Raw genomic sequence first — 14,021 nt, forward strand, 5'->3', positions numbered from 1 at the left:
TCTGTAAAAAGATTACAAATGTTGTACCTCTGTGGTTCTTGAAATAAATGTATTAGTGAAGTTTTTTTTTTCTTTTTTTTTGATGTGTGCTTCATGTTTTAAACTGAAATCATTGTGAAGCTGCTGTGAAGTCTGAACTTTAATGTCTATACCCTGGGTATTTATCTTTTTTTTTCTCCTGGGCAAAGCTTGTAAGGTTGTCAGAACTAGAAGAAATGTGTCGATGTACAGCTTATTGAAGGAAAAACTGCTTCTGTGTGGATTACATTCAGCACTGTGATGCTCTATCTTCACGTTTTGATGGCTGGTAACAAGTAATTTGGTTTTCTGCTCTACATTAAAGGGCCAGATACTTTCCAATGAACATTGATAGTAATGCACATGCTATTTGTGTTCACACATCAGAGTGTTATCAGTTATCAGAGTGTACAGTCTGCAGTCTTCACCCACACATGAGCAGATAATGAAATGTATGTCTATGTGGACCCTGTTGGACATGTGTGGTCATGGGAGTATAATATGGGCTCTGTTCGTTTCAAATCTTTAGTAATGTGTAGATAATCCTCTGCTTGTCACAACTCTGAGATTCCAACATCTGAACATTTCTGCTGTATAAGGGGCAGGCGGAAAGCTTAGAAACAGTATTTTGTCTTATCTTCAGCCACAAGAAGGACAAGGAGTTCTTTAACAGATGGTCTGGCCTTCAAGGAGCCCTGATCTCAACATCATGGAGTCAGTCTGGGATTCCATGAAGAGACAGAAGACACTGAGACAGCCTGAAGAACTGTGGCGAGTTCTTGGAACAACCTACCTGCCAAGTACCTTGACAAAACTGTGTACAAGTGCACTGAGGAGAACTGGTGCTGTTCTAGAGGCAAAGGATAGTCACAACAAATGTTCACTTGATTTAACTATGACAACTCTCTCTCTTTCTCTTTCTCTCTCTCTATATGTAGAATTATTTCTGTTACATAAATTGGCAACAAATTTGATCTTGTTTACACCAATAACTGTTTAGATTACATCATCCATAAAAACTGTTACAACTGTCAAAACAAATTACACTTTCACGTTACGGTTGAGGTTGTTCAGGTTTGGGCAATTTAAACGACTTGGTTAAGGTTAGGGAAAGATGATGGTCACAGTTAAATATTGGTAGGAGACAAGACAGGAAGAGTGGTGTTGAAATAGGATGCTTTGTAGGCTCAACCATCCATCCTCACCTCCTAAGAATATGAACTACCAGTGCAGTTGTTTTTTTGATGAAGATACTCCAGATTTGGTTGTACGTACTGTTGCATGAAGTCTGTCTCCTTCTATAAGCTCTCCAATTACAAACTGCACTGTATTCTACTCGAAACCAACTTCGAAGCAAAGCTGTTTTTGCTGCTGTAAATTATATGTCATTATACATAACATAACAACACAAATTAACATAAACTATATGTGTTCACTAATGCATTGTAGGTATAGCTCTCAGTACTTAGATACCAATAAAATTAGCTCCTGCTTAGTTTTTCTGGTGTGGTTGCCATGGTTACACAATGAAAGCAGAAAAAAATCAGACTACATTAAAACATACACTTGTTAATGATATTATGGAGGTAGAGGAAATTACACGTCTGTAGTTTTAGTTTGAATACCTTTCTATTGTTTCTACAAAACTGCTGTACCTGTGTGCGTGTGTGTCTGTGTATGTGTGTGTGTGGGGGTGGGTGGGAGTAGAAAACTACCATAAGCTGTTATCATCATACCACTGTTTACTGTGATAGTTATGAACCAATCATTCAAATGCTCCCATTTCATTATTTATAATGACTCACCTTCAGATTGTCTGCTGTCAGCTTGTTGAAACAGCCTATGGGAGTGAACGGAGCTTCCTGTATTGATTGTCACTGATGCCGTTGAAGGTACAATCATTAACCCTGTCAGAGTGACAGATTGTGATGCTGTTCAGGCTTGAAGGAAGCCAAGTTACGCAGCGCATCAAACACCACATTGCTCACCTTCCAAATGGTCTGCGCTTTGTGTTGATGGTAGGAATTGTGGGTCGTCACTTGTCACTGGATGACCTGCTTGAAAGATGACAACGTCTACCTCATTGCTCATACCATTTTGCTTCTCCTATGCTGCAGTGCTCTTCTGATGGCAACACGCTTTCCAAGTTGAATAGTTGTCATTTCAGTTCAGCCCTGGAAAATGATGCTTGCAGTGTAATGGAACATTGCACCTAGGTCACCAACAGCCAAATGGAATATTGAAAAATGGAAGTGTTTGTTAGGTGTCATATTGTCAGGTGACTCACTGCTTCTGGGGAAATATTAGACGCTGATGCACCAGGTAGATGGATAACAGGGAATGGCGTGGGCTGGAATATCATGTCTAACTCATTTGTATTCAGAGTAGCGGTGGAAATGAAATGCGTGTGAAATATTCTACATACATATGTTTTATGTCTCTTTTTGCAGACAGCAGTATCCTCAAGACTATTGATGGTGCACAATTGGACTGTGTGGTAAAAAGACATCCTGCATTGGTTTCCATGATGCACCTCCTTCCAGAGAATGTCCTTGTATCTGGAGATGAAAACATTCCTGGGCTTGCAGCTTCTCCAACAGGTAAACTTCATATTGCTGGGAAGGTGTCGGGTCAAAAACTGAACAACAAACTTTGGATGTTTTAAGATCTTTGACTCACAGTTACTTCAGTGGAGTAGAAGACTGTTATGGCGCTGTGCCTCTTCTAGATATGAATATGTGCTTAAAAAAAGAGCAGAGTGTTCATTCATTTTCTCTCAACCAATTTAAAAACAGATGGAAAATGTTCAGGATAAGATACCTAATTTCCTCCTGAGGATCAATAAAGTATTTTGATTGATTGATTGATTGATCGGTTGATTGGTTGAAAAACTTTCAAAAACAGGAAAATGCATTAAAGGTCGGAGTCAAACTAAGTTGGTTCTGACAGCAGGTTGTTAAAATCATACACTGTTTATGAATTCAAACCTTCTTCCCTGTTATTCTCATTAAGGTTAATTAAAACACATCAGATTTTTATGATCAGCCACACAATTGTTGACATCACATTTTAATTTTATAGAAAACTGGCCAGGATTAATAAGCAAATGGTAAAAGTGTATTGAGCAGGGAATGAAAATATATTTTATACTCCACGAGTCAGGTTTTAGTATTGAGCCTTGGCTCACTTGAGGTTCACCTCTGTCTTGTGAAGCTCACTCACCTCCAGCTGTTCCTGCAGACCTTACAGGCCTTATTGCCCATGTTCCACATTTTTCCTCCATTTCTTTCCTTTTTGGCACAAATTGCAGCATGAATGCACAAAACACAAAACTTTTGAGGGCATTTTTCTTTGTGTTTTTGTGTAGTGTGTTGTCCTTTCACTTACGTATTCCTTCAATAGATGCGGCTTTCAGGCAAGTCCAAACAATCTCTCTGTTGGATTTTGACAGTCATATGTGAGGTGTCTGTTCCCATCCTAATTCTGTGTTTACTGCACAACAACAACAACTGACTGACTTACTAGGAGGAAAATGATCTGAGTCAACTTTGGTTGACTGTGAGCTTGCACAGTTAAAATAATGGTACTTCCACAGTTCATTTTCCTTTTTCTACATGAGGATCTTTGTTTTTATATGTATAAATATGTACGGTTTGATATGTTTTGATGTGTTTGTTTTAACTTTTGTATGATTGCCTGTATATATGTATATGTGCGTGCACATGTATGGTTGTGTGTGTGTGTGTGTGTGTGTGTGTGTGTGTGTGTATACCCTGCAAAAATTATGTATATACATATAAACATATATGCATATATATGTGTATATAATTTAATTAATTAACTAATTGTCCTAATTAAAAATTGACAAACACTTTTTTTCTTTCCTTTTGACAGTAAAAAATTCAAATATTATTGTAAGAATACAAATGTATGTAAGCAAATGTATTTTCATGTTATACCTTGCATTCTCCAGCATAACACATCAGACAGCCATCAATTAATACATAATATTGGCCTTTTTGGGAACTTAGTTCCATCAGAAGTTGAAAAGTCTGCAGTACTTAGAAAGTAAGTTTCTAAGGGGAAATGTAATGAAGTCTGACAGTGCAGAGCTATAATCATTGGGAGTCAGTGGGAGGTATGGTAGCAGGCTAATCCTCTTCATGTTCTGGGGCTGTGAGCAGTGGAGACCTAAGCTGCCTTTTAAGACCACAGCCACCGGCTTGATATTCACGCTGCATTCAGAACAGCCCGAGTCTGCGCTCCAGAGACAAGGGCTGCAATGAAATGCTTGATGGCTACATTACTCTTGACGAGATTACAATCACAATGGCTATTTTCTCTTTGCTGTGTCTGAAAGGGGTGATTGTGGACTTCAGGCTTTCCCACTTCATCCATCGGCTGAGATGCTTTCTTCAATCGATTCTGATTTAATTTACGCCAAGTATCCAAATGGAAACAGTTTTTGTTGTTTGACACAGGCACTGGTATCTCTTTTTGTGGAATAAACATTCCAGTGATTGGCATTAGGCTGCTTACCATAAATCAATGGAGCAGTTATTTAGATGGAGCTGCTTTCTCTCAGAAAAGTTACAATCAAATATATTTATAATGAAAGTGTGAGGGTTACTCCCAAAAAAGGGGCACGTTTCATCATCCAGCTGGGTAGAAATCTCAGTGGAGTATGAAATATGACAATAAAGTAGTTTGTTTATTTTCATCCTGACATTTGCATCCCATATTCTTTCATTCTCCACTGCCTGTGCTGCATCTGCTGAAGCTTTGTTAGGACAGCAGTTCAAACAAGTACACCTGAATCTGAACTACCAGCGAACAGATTGGCACTGCCATCCACACAGTCAACTGCTAGTGTGTCAAAAATAAAAAACAACAGGAGTAAAGGTTAGGGGTTCAAAATAAATTCTACACGTCTACATTAGAAATGGAGTGCCTTATGTCCAGGGTTAGGCAGACATATTGCATTTACATTTACTCATTTGGCAGATGTGTTTATCCAAAGCAATTTACATGTGAGGGACATCACTAAAGCGTCAGTGCGGTAGGAAACCTTGGCGCAAGTACTAAGTAACACATCAGTTAACACAGAAAGTGCAAGGAGATCAAGTAAAGAAGTGCACCGAAAGTGCATAATAGGTGCTAGGTGTTAGGAAAGGAGGTGATCTTGCAAGAGGTTAGTCTTAAAGAGATTCTTGAAGAAAGAGAGGGATGCCCCTTCTCTGATAGCATGGGACAGCTTGTTCCACCATTGAGGAACCACAGACGAAAACAGTCTGGATTCTGATTGCCTTGGCGCAAGGATGGCAATGCCAGATGACATTCCTTGGAGGACTGCAGTGGCTGAAAAGGAGCATAAGGTTATATGGTTGAGTTCAAGTAGATGGGTGCTCACCCAGGAGTCACTGTGAAAGCAAGCAGTGACTTGACTTTGATTCTGGCGGCCATGGATAGCCAGTGCCGGTGACCTTGCTTAGGGTAAGGGATGAAGAGGCGATTTTGATATTGATATTGTGATGAAGAGACAGATTGGCCGGGGTGACTGGGATTTCAGTCTTAAATTGAGTTTAGAGGTTTAGTTGAAGGTGGCGTTTCTTTACTCATGTGGATATGTCAGATACACTGGTCAAGATCCATGTAGAGACAATGGTATTGTCTGGCGGGAACAAAGGGTATAGTTGGGTGTCATCTGCATAGCAGTGATGTCATGAGACCTGCTTAAAAAACCCCTTGCTATACGCATAGATAAGAATGGAAGTAATGACACTGGTCGATAGTTCACAACTTGAGTATGGTCAATGAGGGCTTTTTGAGCAGAGGAGTTACCTGAGCTAGTTTGAATGCAGTTGGAAATGTTTCTGGAGCCAGTGAAGCATTTATCCCATGTGACTGCTGGCACAATGGTTGGATATATGTCTTGAAAGAGGTTTGTGGAAATGGGGTCTGCAGACGCTTTTCAAGTCAAATCAGGGACAGGAAATCTGTATTGTATTGTATTGTCTAAATGGATGTTCATATCACCTAGGATGAGTGGTGGACAGCCATGGTCAGAATTAGAAGACAACATTGTTTCTAGCTCATCCACAAAATCATCTAGTTGTCCTGGTGGATGGTAGATGACAACCACAGAGACTTTTACTGGAGCAGTCACAGTAATAGGTCTGTTGCAATGGCTTGAGATCATCCAGATTTCTTTGCCTTTTAGCATAGAGAGACACATAGCATTGGAAAGTAAGCATGGAGATTAAGTGCTCAGGGTAGGTAAGACAGTTTTACCTTGTCGGTGGTCTTACTTGGTGGACTCTTTACATGAATAGGTTGTCACACATGGAGAGCTGCGCACAAGAGCTGATGCTTCAGCCACAGTCTGCTACTGAAATAACATGAGCTTAATTCAACACAGCTTTTCATGCATCACAATTGATTGCATGCACCTGAATACGCCCTCTGAATTAGCAGCACAAAAGGTTTGATTTCTAGGGGACGTGAGCTCCTTCATGCTCCCCTGTTGCCCGAAACTCGCAACAACTAGCCCAAACTTCCTGAAATAATGCAGTTTATGTGCTTTCCAAGAAGTTGCAGGGACACAGTACACAGGAATATCTGTGAATAAAATAATAAGTGGCACTTGCGTTAAAACTGCAGCCCCCACACGTTCTGTGAGATTGTCCGGATTTTTGAAGTGCAAGAGTATTTATGCTCTTTCTAAATGAATCATACACCCCCTGCACTAACATCACAAAAGGTTTGATTTCTGGGGTTGTGAGCTCGTTCACACTCCCGTGCTGCCTGAAACTCAGAACGACTGAAACCTCCAGAAATAATGCACAATTAATGTCCTTTCCAAATAGTAGCAAGTTGCAAGCAACATATTAATAAGTAAGACCACAATGAAACAGCAAGTGTTTATGGAAAATAACCTTTTGGCACTGAAGGAGAGAGTTCACCTCACTTTGTAAGATAACGCGCAATCGGCAATGTTACAAATGGGTCACAACAGGAATATACCATAATATATTTCGCAACTTCTTTCACATATTTATTATACTAGATGGTTTTACCGGTGGTTTTTAGTTGTTTTTTCCTCCACAGCAATTCCAAGAGAGCAGACTTTTACTGAGCTGAAAACAAAATTAACAAACTAGAGGAAGAGGAAGCCCACTTTAGACCCAGACGTGCTCTAAATATAAGTATGTAAATGTCATGACGTGCTGATAGTTTGATGCTATGTTCGTGCTGTCACCAGGAGATGCTCTGCTGAGGCCTCAGCTGCTCAAGATGCTGCCCTTCACCCTGAACAGACTGACCATTTCCCTCCAGCCGTCCCTAGAGAAGTTTGAGAGCCAGCTGCTGCAGCTGATCAATGCTGACTGCCATAACACAGTAAGGCCAGGTGTTTGTGTTTTTTTCTGTGTTTGTGTGTGTGTGTGTATATATATATAAAACATTGGTATTTTTTTTCAACTACATATCAAGGTGAGGGAAAGTATTGAAATATACATACTTGTGAAGCAAATATGTCTTTCATTCTCATCTTACATTCTACATCCTTTAAATGTACAATGTATGGTGTACTTACAGGGGCAAAACAAATCACCTTATAGTTTTCTGACATAAAGGTATCTACACAGTCCTGATAACATTTCATCCTTCTGAGGTAACAGGTCATTACGCTCCTTAAATTAAAGATGTCCGCGATGGACTTGAAACACTTCTGTTAAGATTATTTTCTCCAGCCTGATGCCTTCCTTTATCTTACTTTCCATGTCTTTAGTGTGCAAGCACAAACCCTTTTACAGCTGCCACTGCAATTTAAAGCACATCACCTCCCAAAGTAAATGGAGCTTATCTGACCTCTTTCCTTTTTCTTGTCTACGGAAACCCACATGGTTAACTGTATTTGACAGGTGCAGTTATGGACAAGCAATTATTTGTACAGTGACTGTGTGCAGGCCCTATCTGTTCACTTCAGCCTAAGTGAGATATGTCTTTAGTAGGGATGATAATTGATATGACAATGCTGTCACTCCGTATCTCTCTCCCATTGCGCTTTGATACCGCTGGGCTAGATCCTCAAACTCAAACACAGGGGACTGAGGAAGTATTTAGAGCTCAAGTGGAGCAAATGGTAGTCACCAGTGTGTCTACCTTGTGAATTGCTGGTAAGTGTACCAACTGCTAAACATTTGTTTTTTGGAACTCCAGGTGGCTCTGGACTCAGGTGCTTAGTTTGATGGATAAGTGAAGAATCTGCATTGAAAAGCCTGTTTCCAGGGGACTGCAGAGTTTTCAGAGTGAAAAAAATAGGCTTCATTTGGATTCATTTTGCTGTAGTTTCAGTAATTGTGAGAACTACCTGGACTTGGAAAATCAAAAGAATGATTTTACATTTTTCACATTTCTTTCGCAGTTGAAAAATTGTGATAAAATTGCAATATTGAAAATGTTTCTTTTTTTAAAAAGCAGGTACTGTGAATTCTAAAATCAATTTTTCAAGATGATTAGATAATACATAAATTATCATCTGAGAACAAAAAGTATGAATGGAAGAAAATATAAAATATCACTCCAATATTTTTTTAAAATATGTATTTACTGCACGTGGGCGATGGCAGGCACAAAGCAAAATATGACCAAATGGACACATATGGAAGGCAGAAGCCATAGTCTGACATAATTCTTACTACCTAACAATCTTTGAACATTATTTTTACCCTTCATAAAGTACAAGGGTACAAACTCCTCCACCAGCACAATTCCCAAGACAATGACCATTAAAGCCTGTAGCAGCAGCTAGTGGGTATAATTTGTACCAGCTTTTGCATTTTGGCAGCCTAAGCAGTCAAACAGTCTAAGCCCTTCAGAAAAAAAGTCTTAGTGTAAAGGCTCCTAGGTATTTTTTTATGCCAGTCTCTGTGCTCTTATGCACGCAGCCACAAGCCTCTGTATAACATTGTTGGTCATAGTTCCTGGTCTGTGAGTAACAGTTCTAATCAGCTGTAGGTTGGGCTTTTGAAATACAATGAATTTCATAGAAACTGAAAATGCTAAATTAAACTGCCGACATAATTAAATAAAAGAGTAGAGTTGAAAAAAGAGGATGAAGTAAAGGTGCTCAGGTTAGTGACCAGGTCAGGCTGGCAGATTCCGTTCCCTTGAGTATAATATTAGGTGTGTAATGTAATGGTGACTCCACTTTGGGGCACCCTCAGACCCGTATGGGAGGGCGCTGTCCTTTCATGGACTTTTCTTTGCTTTCAGAACTGCTCCCAGCCCCACAGGAGAGAGCCAGTTCTTTTGGGACTGACAAGCCTATTTAAGATGAGTTATATTTAAAGGGAGGCTGTATGGAGAATCAGCCCTCCCTGACTTTCCAAGCAGCCACCATGGCAAAGCAGCAGCAGCAGCAGCAGCAGCAGCAGCACCAGCAGCAGCAGCAGCAGCAGAGCAGTGCCTGTAGGTTCCCAGTGCAGATTATGTGACCAGAAAAAGGAGGGGAGGGAAATGAGTGAATGCATTAATTAATGAATGGACACACAAGAAAAATCCTGATTGAATAAAGAGGTTCCCATTAAATTTAAACCCCACTGCTGGCCCCATCCTCAGGGCAATGACCATTAAAGCCTCGAGGGGCTGCTAGTGGAGTAAAGGACTTTGTTATGTTACTGTTACACTATTGTTATTTGACCAGGCTTTCACATTTTGGCAAACAGCTGAAGCCCTTGTCAGTGAATAGAAATAAAACTAGTTTGCTGTGAAGTAGATATAATTTACGGCTCTATGCTTACATTTTTTTGTGGCACTGGGGCCAAGGACAAAGGGGCATAGTTTTTAATTTTTTTTTAAAGAAAAAACATCAGTGCATCTCTTTTTCAAATATTAAATCTTTTTTTAAATAACATACAGTATGCAGTAGGACATTAGTAAAGAATTTTGAAATGTGAGGTGTACTTGGGACCTAACAAAGGCCCATTGTGCTTCATGAATGCATCCCTTTTGTAAATAAGGGTTAGGCTCTGATGACATTTTGTCCAATGTGAATCAAGTCAGTCAGGGAATTAATGTGAGTTGGCGACAACTGATCTGCCAGTTTCATTTTAACAGATGAAAGATACAATCAGCACCAGCTAAAAAGGAGAAGTTCTCCCAATGTTGTGGATGCTCAGTTTTAACAATACAAGTATCAGAAGCAGATGTGGATATGGTTGGGATTTGCACTCTGGTACTTTCATGTTACCGTACTCTTATTGGTTCTTTTTAAATAAAGACAATAAGATAAAAAGATACTTCATTGATCCCTGGGCAAATTCAATATTTTTCAATAGATATTCAAAATATCTTTATTTCTAGAAATAATATGTTTTTATAGTTATTATTAAAAACAGAATTAACTCAGTTGAGGATTTGAATTTATCTCTGTTTTAAATATAATAAAATATTATTTCTAGAGCAGCAACAGCAATATCTATCACAGCAAGGCCACAATATGAATATAAACAATATATCTCCCTGGAAACAAATTTAAAATCTGAATAAAATTACTGACATTAGGAACGAGGTGAAATTAAAAAAGACTAAAGAACATAGAAATCAGCCTCCATCACTCGTTCACCCTCTGTTATTCAATTGGTCAAATGAAAGCTTAGTTCAAAGGTACAGTTTTCATCACAACCGTCCAGTGAACATGCATGAATTGACTGGACATTAACAAATAAGTAGTGGCAGTGTTTTATAGTAACACCCGTGCTGATGCACATAATACACGTCCCTTTATCTAATTAAATACGATGGAGTGGACTGCAACTTTGTCTTCGCTTTCCGCTGTGAGGTGAGTGACATGTTAGCACCAATAATTTTCTCATTGTGGTGTTCACAGTTTTTTTTTGTCTCCTTTGCGAAGCGTTCTCTGAAGCTCTTCACAACCAGTCTAAGTTGCGTAGATTAGTTAAATGTTCCAGACTTTTTATAACTTCAGGGGCATGACGACATTCTCACGTCTGTGAGAGGTGTTAATGTATGCAGAAGTCGGCTTGATTGCAGCTTTTAATTAAAGTGTGCGTTTATTTGTGGTGTGTGTGTGTGTGTGTGTGTGTGTGTGTGTGTGTGTGTGTGTGTGTGTGTGTGTGTGCGCGTGCATGCGTGTGTGTGTGTGAGAGTGAGACAGACAGAGAAAGAATAAGAGTGTGTGACCTTTAAAAGTGTGACTCCAGCTGAATTGTCATCAACCTGTCTCTGAAGTGATGCTGACACCTCATCTGCCAACTCAGTTTTACCATTGTGTGAATTAATGTGTGTGTATATGTTTGTGTGTGTGTGTGTGTGTGTGTGTGTGTGTGTTTGCGACTCCATGCTAGTGTGTCTGTGCTTAAATTGGTAGAGGCAGAAATGGAGTGACAAAAATGAAGAGGACTGGGGTGGTGGATGAATGTACAGTGCAGCATGAGACGAATCCTTTACGCTGGCTGCTCGTCTGACATACAGTCTTCACATAATCTCCCCTTAAGTATTTCTATTTTTAGTCCAACAAACTATCACAGAATGTGGCTGCTTTTTACTGTCCACTTTTCCATATATTATACAGCCAGTGCCCTAGATGTGCTTTTCATGTGGACTGCTGTAGGAGTTGTGGAAAGCAACCTTTCATAGCTTCATAGTGCACTTTAATGAGCACTAGGCTAATTTCAACTGTAGTCTTTACCCTCTTGAGAAACACTCTGACCTGCAGTTAAATCACGATTCATCTTCAGGGCTTCTTGAACTTGTCTGCCTTCCCTAAGTCTGAGTGAAGCCAGAGGCTACATCACCTCAGATGACCCCAAACAGCCGTTCACCTGCATCTCCAATAAAATCTATTCCTCTTGATAAAAGGGCTGAGCACTTGTCAGAAATTATGTAACATCTTGGCTTGTGATCAAAAGACCGAGGAGAACAGAAGATGATGAAGAGAGGGAGAGGAGCAGGCGAGGACCAATGCCACGCCGCAGGCAGAACAAAACGCCTTAGGCTGATTTAATGAATGGAGAAAGACTGTGGCAACAAAGCTCCAGGAAGTTTTCATTTGTCCTAAAAGAAGAAAACTGGGACTGCCCCTGTGGACGTGGCTCTATAAAAAAGACAAAGGAGGTTGAACATTTCCAAAATAAGAGGCGTCTTGCACGTTGTTCTCTGTGGACACCGAGTTTGGCTGCGCCTTCAAATGTGCCAGCTGAGTTCCTTCTCCTTAACATAATTAGGCCTGTAACCACTGTAACTGCTGCAGTGCAAAGGAAAGGGGTTTAATGCACTTGGCTGGCATCAAATATTCATGAAATGCAGGTCTTCGTAATGACTGATGATCCAATGGAAATGGACTGTGACTGGTTATAGACCCTATAAGTCAGACAAGACAGAGAATGCACAGTGGTTGAATGAGGAAAGACAGATTCATAAACTTAAAAGTCTTAAAGACGTTGCCTTTGTCTCGTTTTTCCTCTCCTGGTGTGATATATTAGGCGAATCTGACCAAACTGAACAAAGTGGCCTCCAGGAGACATTTAAGAACACTGAGATATACAGACCTGATGCAGCAATAATAGGACCGTTCAGTCACTAGTGGGATCTCAACTGTTTGCATTATTAGGAGTCTTTTGAAAAGCAATAAACCTTTTGCTAGGGCTTACAATAAATGCTTTTTGAAAGGACAGCTAATATTATTCATACGCTTGTGTGAGTAGGGTCTTAAAGTGTAGTGCAAAGGAAATCGCACATCCTGGTGACACAGCATTATCTGACAAAACTGTCATCTCATCCTGAATATAAGAGTTAGTTGTGTGGGAATTCAACTGGTCCCGGTGGCATCATAACGTAAACTTCATTGATTCCACGCAGGGAAATTGAAGTGTCAGATCCAAACATCATTTATTCATTGCAAGCCGTCAGGCCTGCATCATGGCCTGTCAGCACAGGTACGGTGGTTCCAGCTACAGCTGACGACGATCAGCGGCAATTATTTAATGTCTAAAAATGAAGCTCTTACTCATCTAACACCGGCTGTTTTCTAAAAGTAACAATGAACAAAAGTCATTCTTTATCAGTATTAAAGAATTACTCGTGTCAGACTGTTATTCTCTGGGGACCTATTAGTATTTGCAGACACCATCATCATGATCTATGTAAATGTGACCATCTGCTCTTTATTTTATTGTCAACAAATCCCATAAAAAGAGCAAAACTAACAGTGAATTGATGTTACTATCATGTATCCAAAACCTGATCTGAGTTTTTCCTCTGTGCCATGCAGCTCCTCAGATGTCCTCAAAACATTAGAGACAAATCAATAAGTCACACTGTTGCACTGGGTGATATGTTCCTTTGTTCCCATGGACATAAACTTTCCTGTTTCCATAAATACACATAATAATAATAATAATAATAATAATAATAATAATAATAATAATAATAATAATACATTTTTACGCTTTTGATGGTACTCAAAGACACTTTACATGAGTAGAAAGTTGATACAATAAAACATATGAAACCTAACATTAATCATTAATCACACATTTAAAAGCAGTTAATAAACTCAACTAAATCATGATTGTGGCCAAATGTGTAGTAATCCCTACTGAAAACGACCTGAAAACGACCTCAACAAATGCTGCTTACTGCTGTTTCAATGACAGTTGCAAATAAAAAAAACAACTTCAGTGCCCAGCTGTATTCTGAAATTATGGAGCTCTTTAAAGAGTCGTGTTTTCAATAGGAACAAATGAGCATGGGGTTGTGTGCCTCAGGGTAGGGACGTCAGAAACACATTGTTGCTTTTGGTCTTTTCATTGAATTTGTTGACAATGAGAAAGTATAATAACACCAGCCTCATTCTTAAAGGTTATGACGTTGCATGTTTGTATCCTTTTGGTATTCAGAGCCGGACTTGGCCCGGGATAGAGGTTTTTTTTCCCAAGTGGAACCAACTGTGCTACAACATAATATTCTCCTGGTGGTGT

General features: G+C 39.6%; 1 protein-coding gene across 1 annotated transcript in view; it reads left to right on the forward strand.

Annotated features, from left to right (window-relative positions):
- nphp4 (nephronophthisis 4) overlaps positions 1-14,021 on the forward strand; it is a 163,998-nt gene that overhangs the window by 33,452 nt on the left and 116,525 nt on the right. Inside the window, exons 6-7 of the mRNA XM_071475288.1 lie at positions 2,469-2,618; positions 7,280-7,416. Coding sequence (XP_071331389.1) covers positions 2,469-2,618; positions 7,280-7,416 — 287 coding nt within the window. The remainder of the gene's footprint in view (positions 1-2,468; positions 2,619-7,279; positions 7,417-14,021) is intronic.

The sequence above is a fragment of the Trachinotus anak genome, unplaced genomic scaffold, assembly GCF_046630095.1.
Source record: "Trachinotus anak isolate AG129_WGS33_773 ecotype Australia unplaced genomic scaffold, CSIRO_AGI_Tana_v1 ptg000004l, whole genome shotgun sequence".
NCBI classification, from domain to species: Eukaryota; Metazoa; Chordata; class Actinopteri; order Carangiformes; family Carangidae; genus Trachinotus; species Trachinotus anak.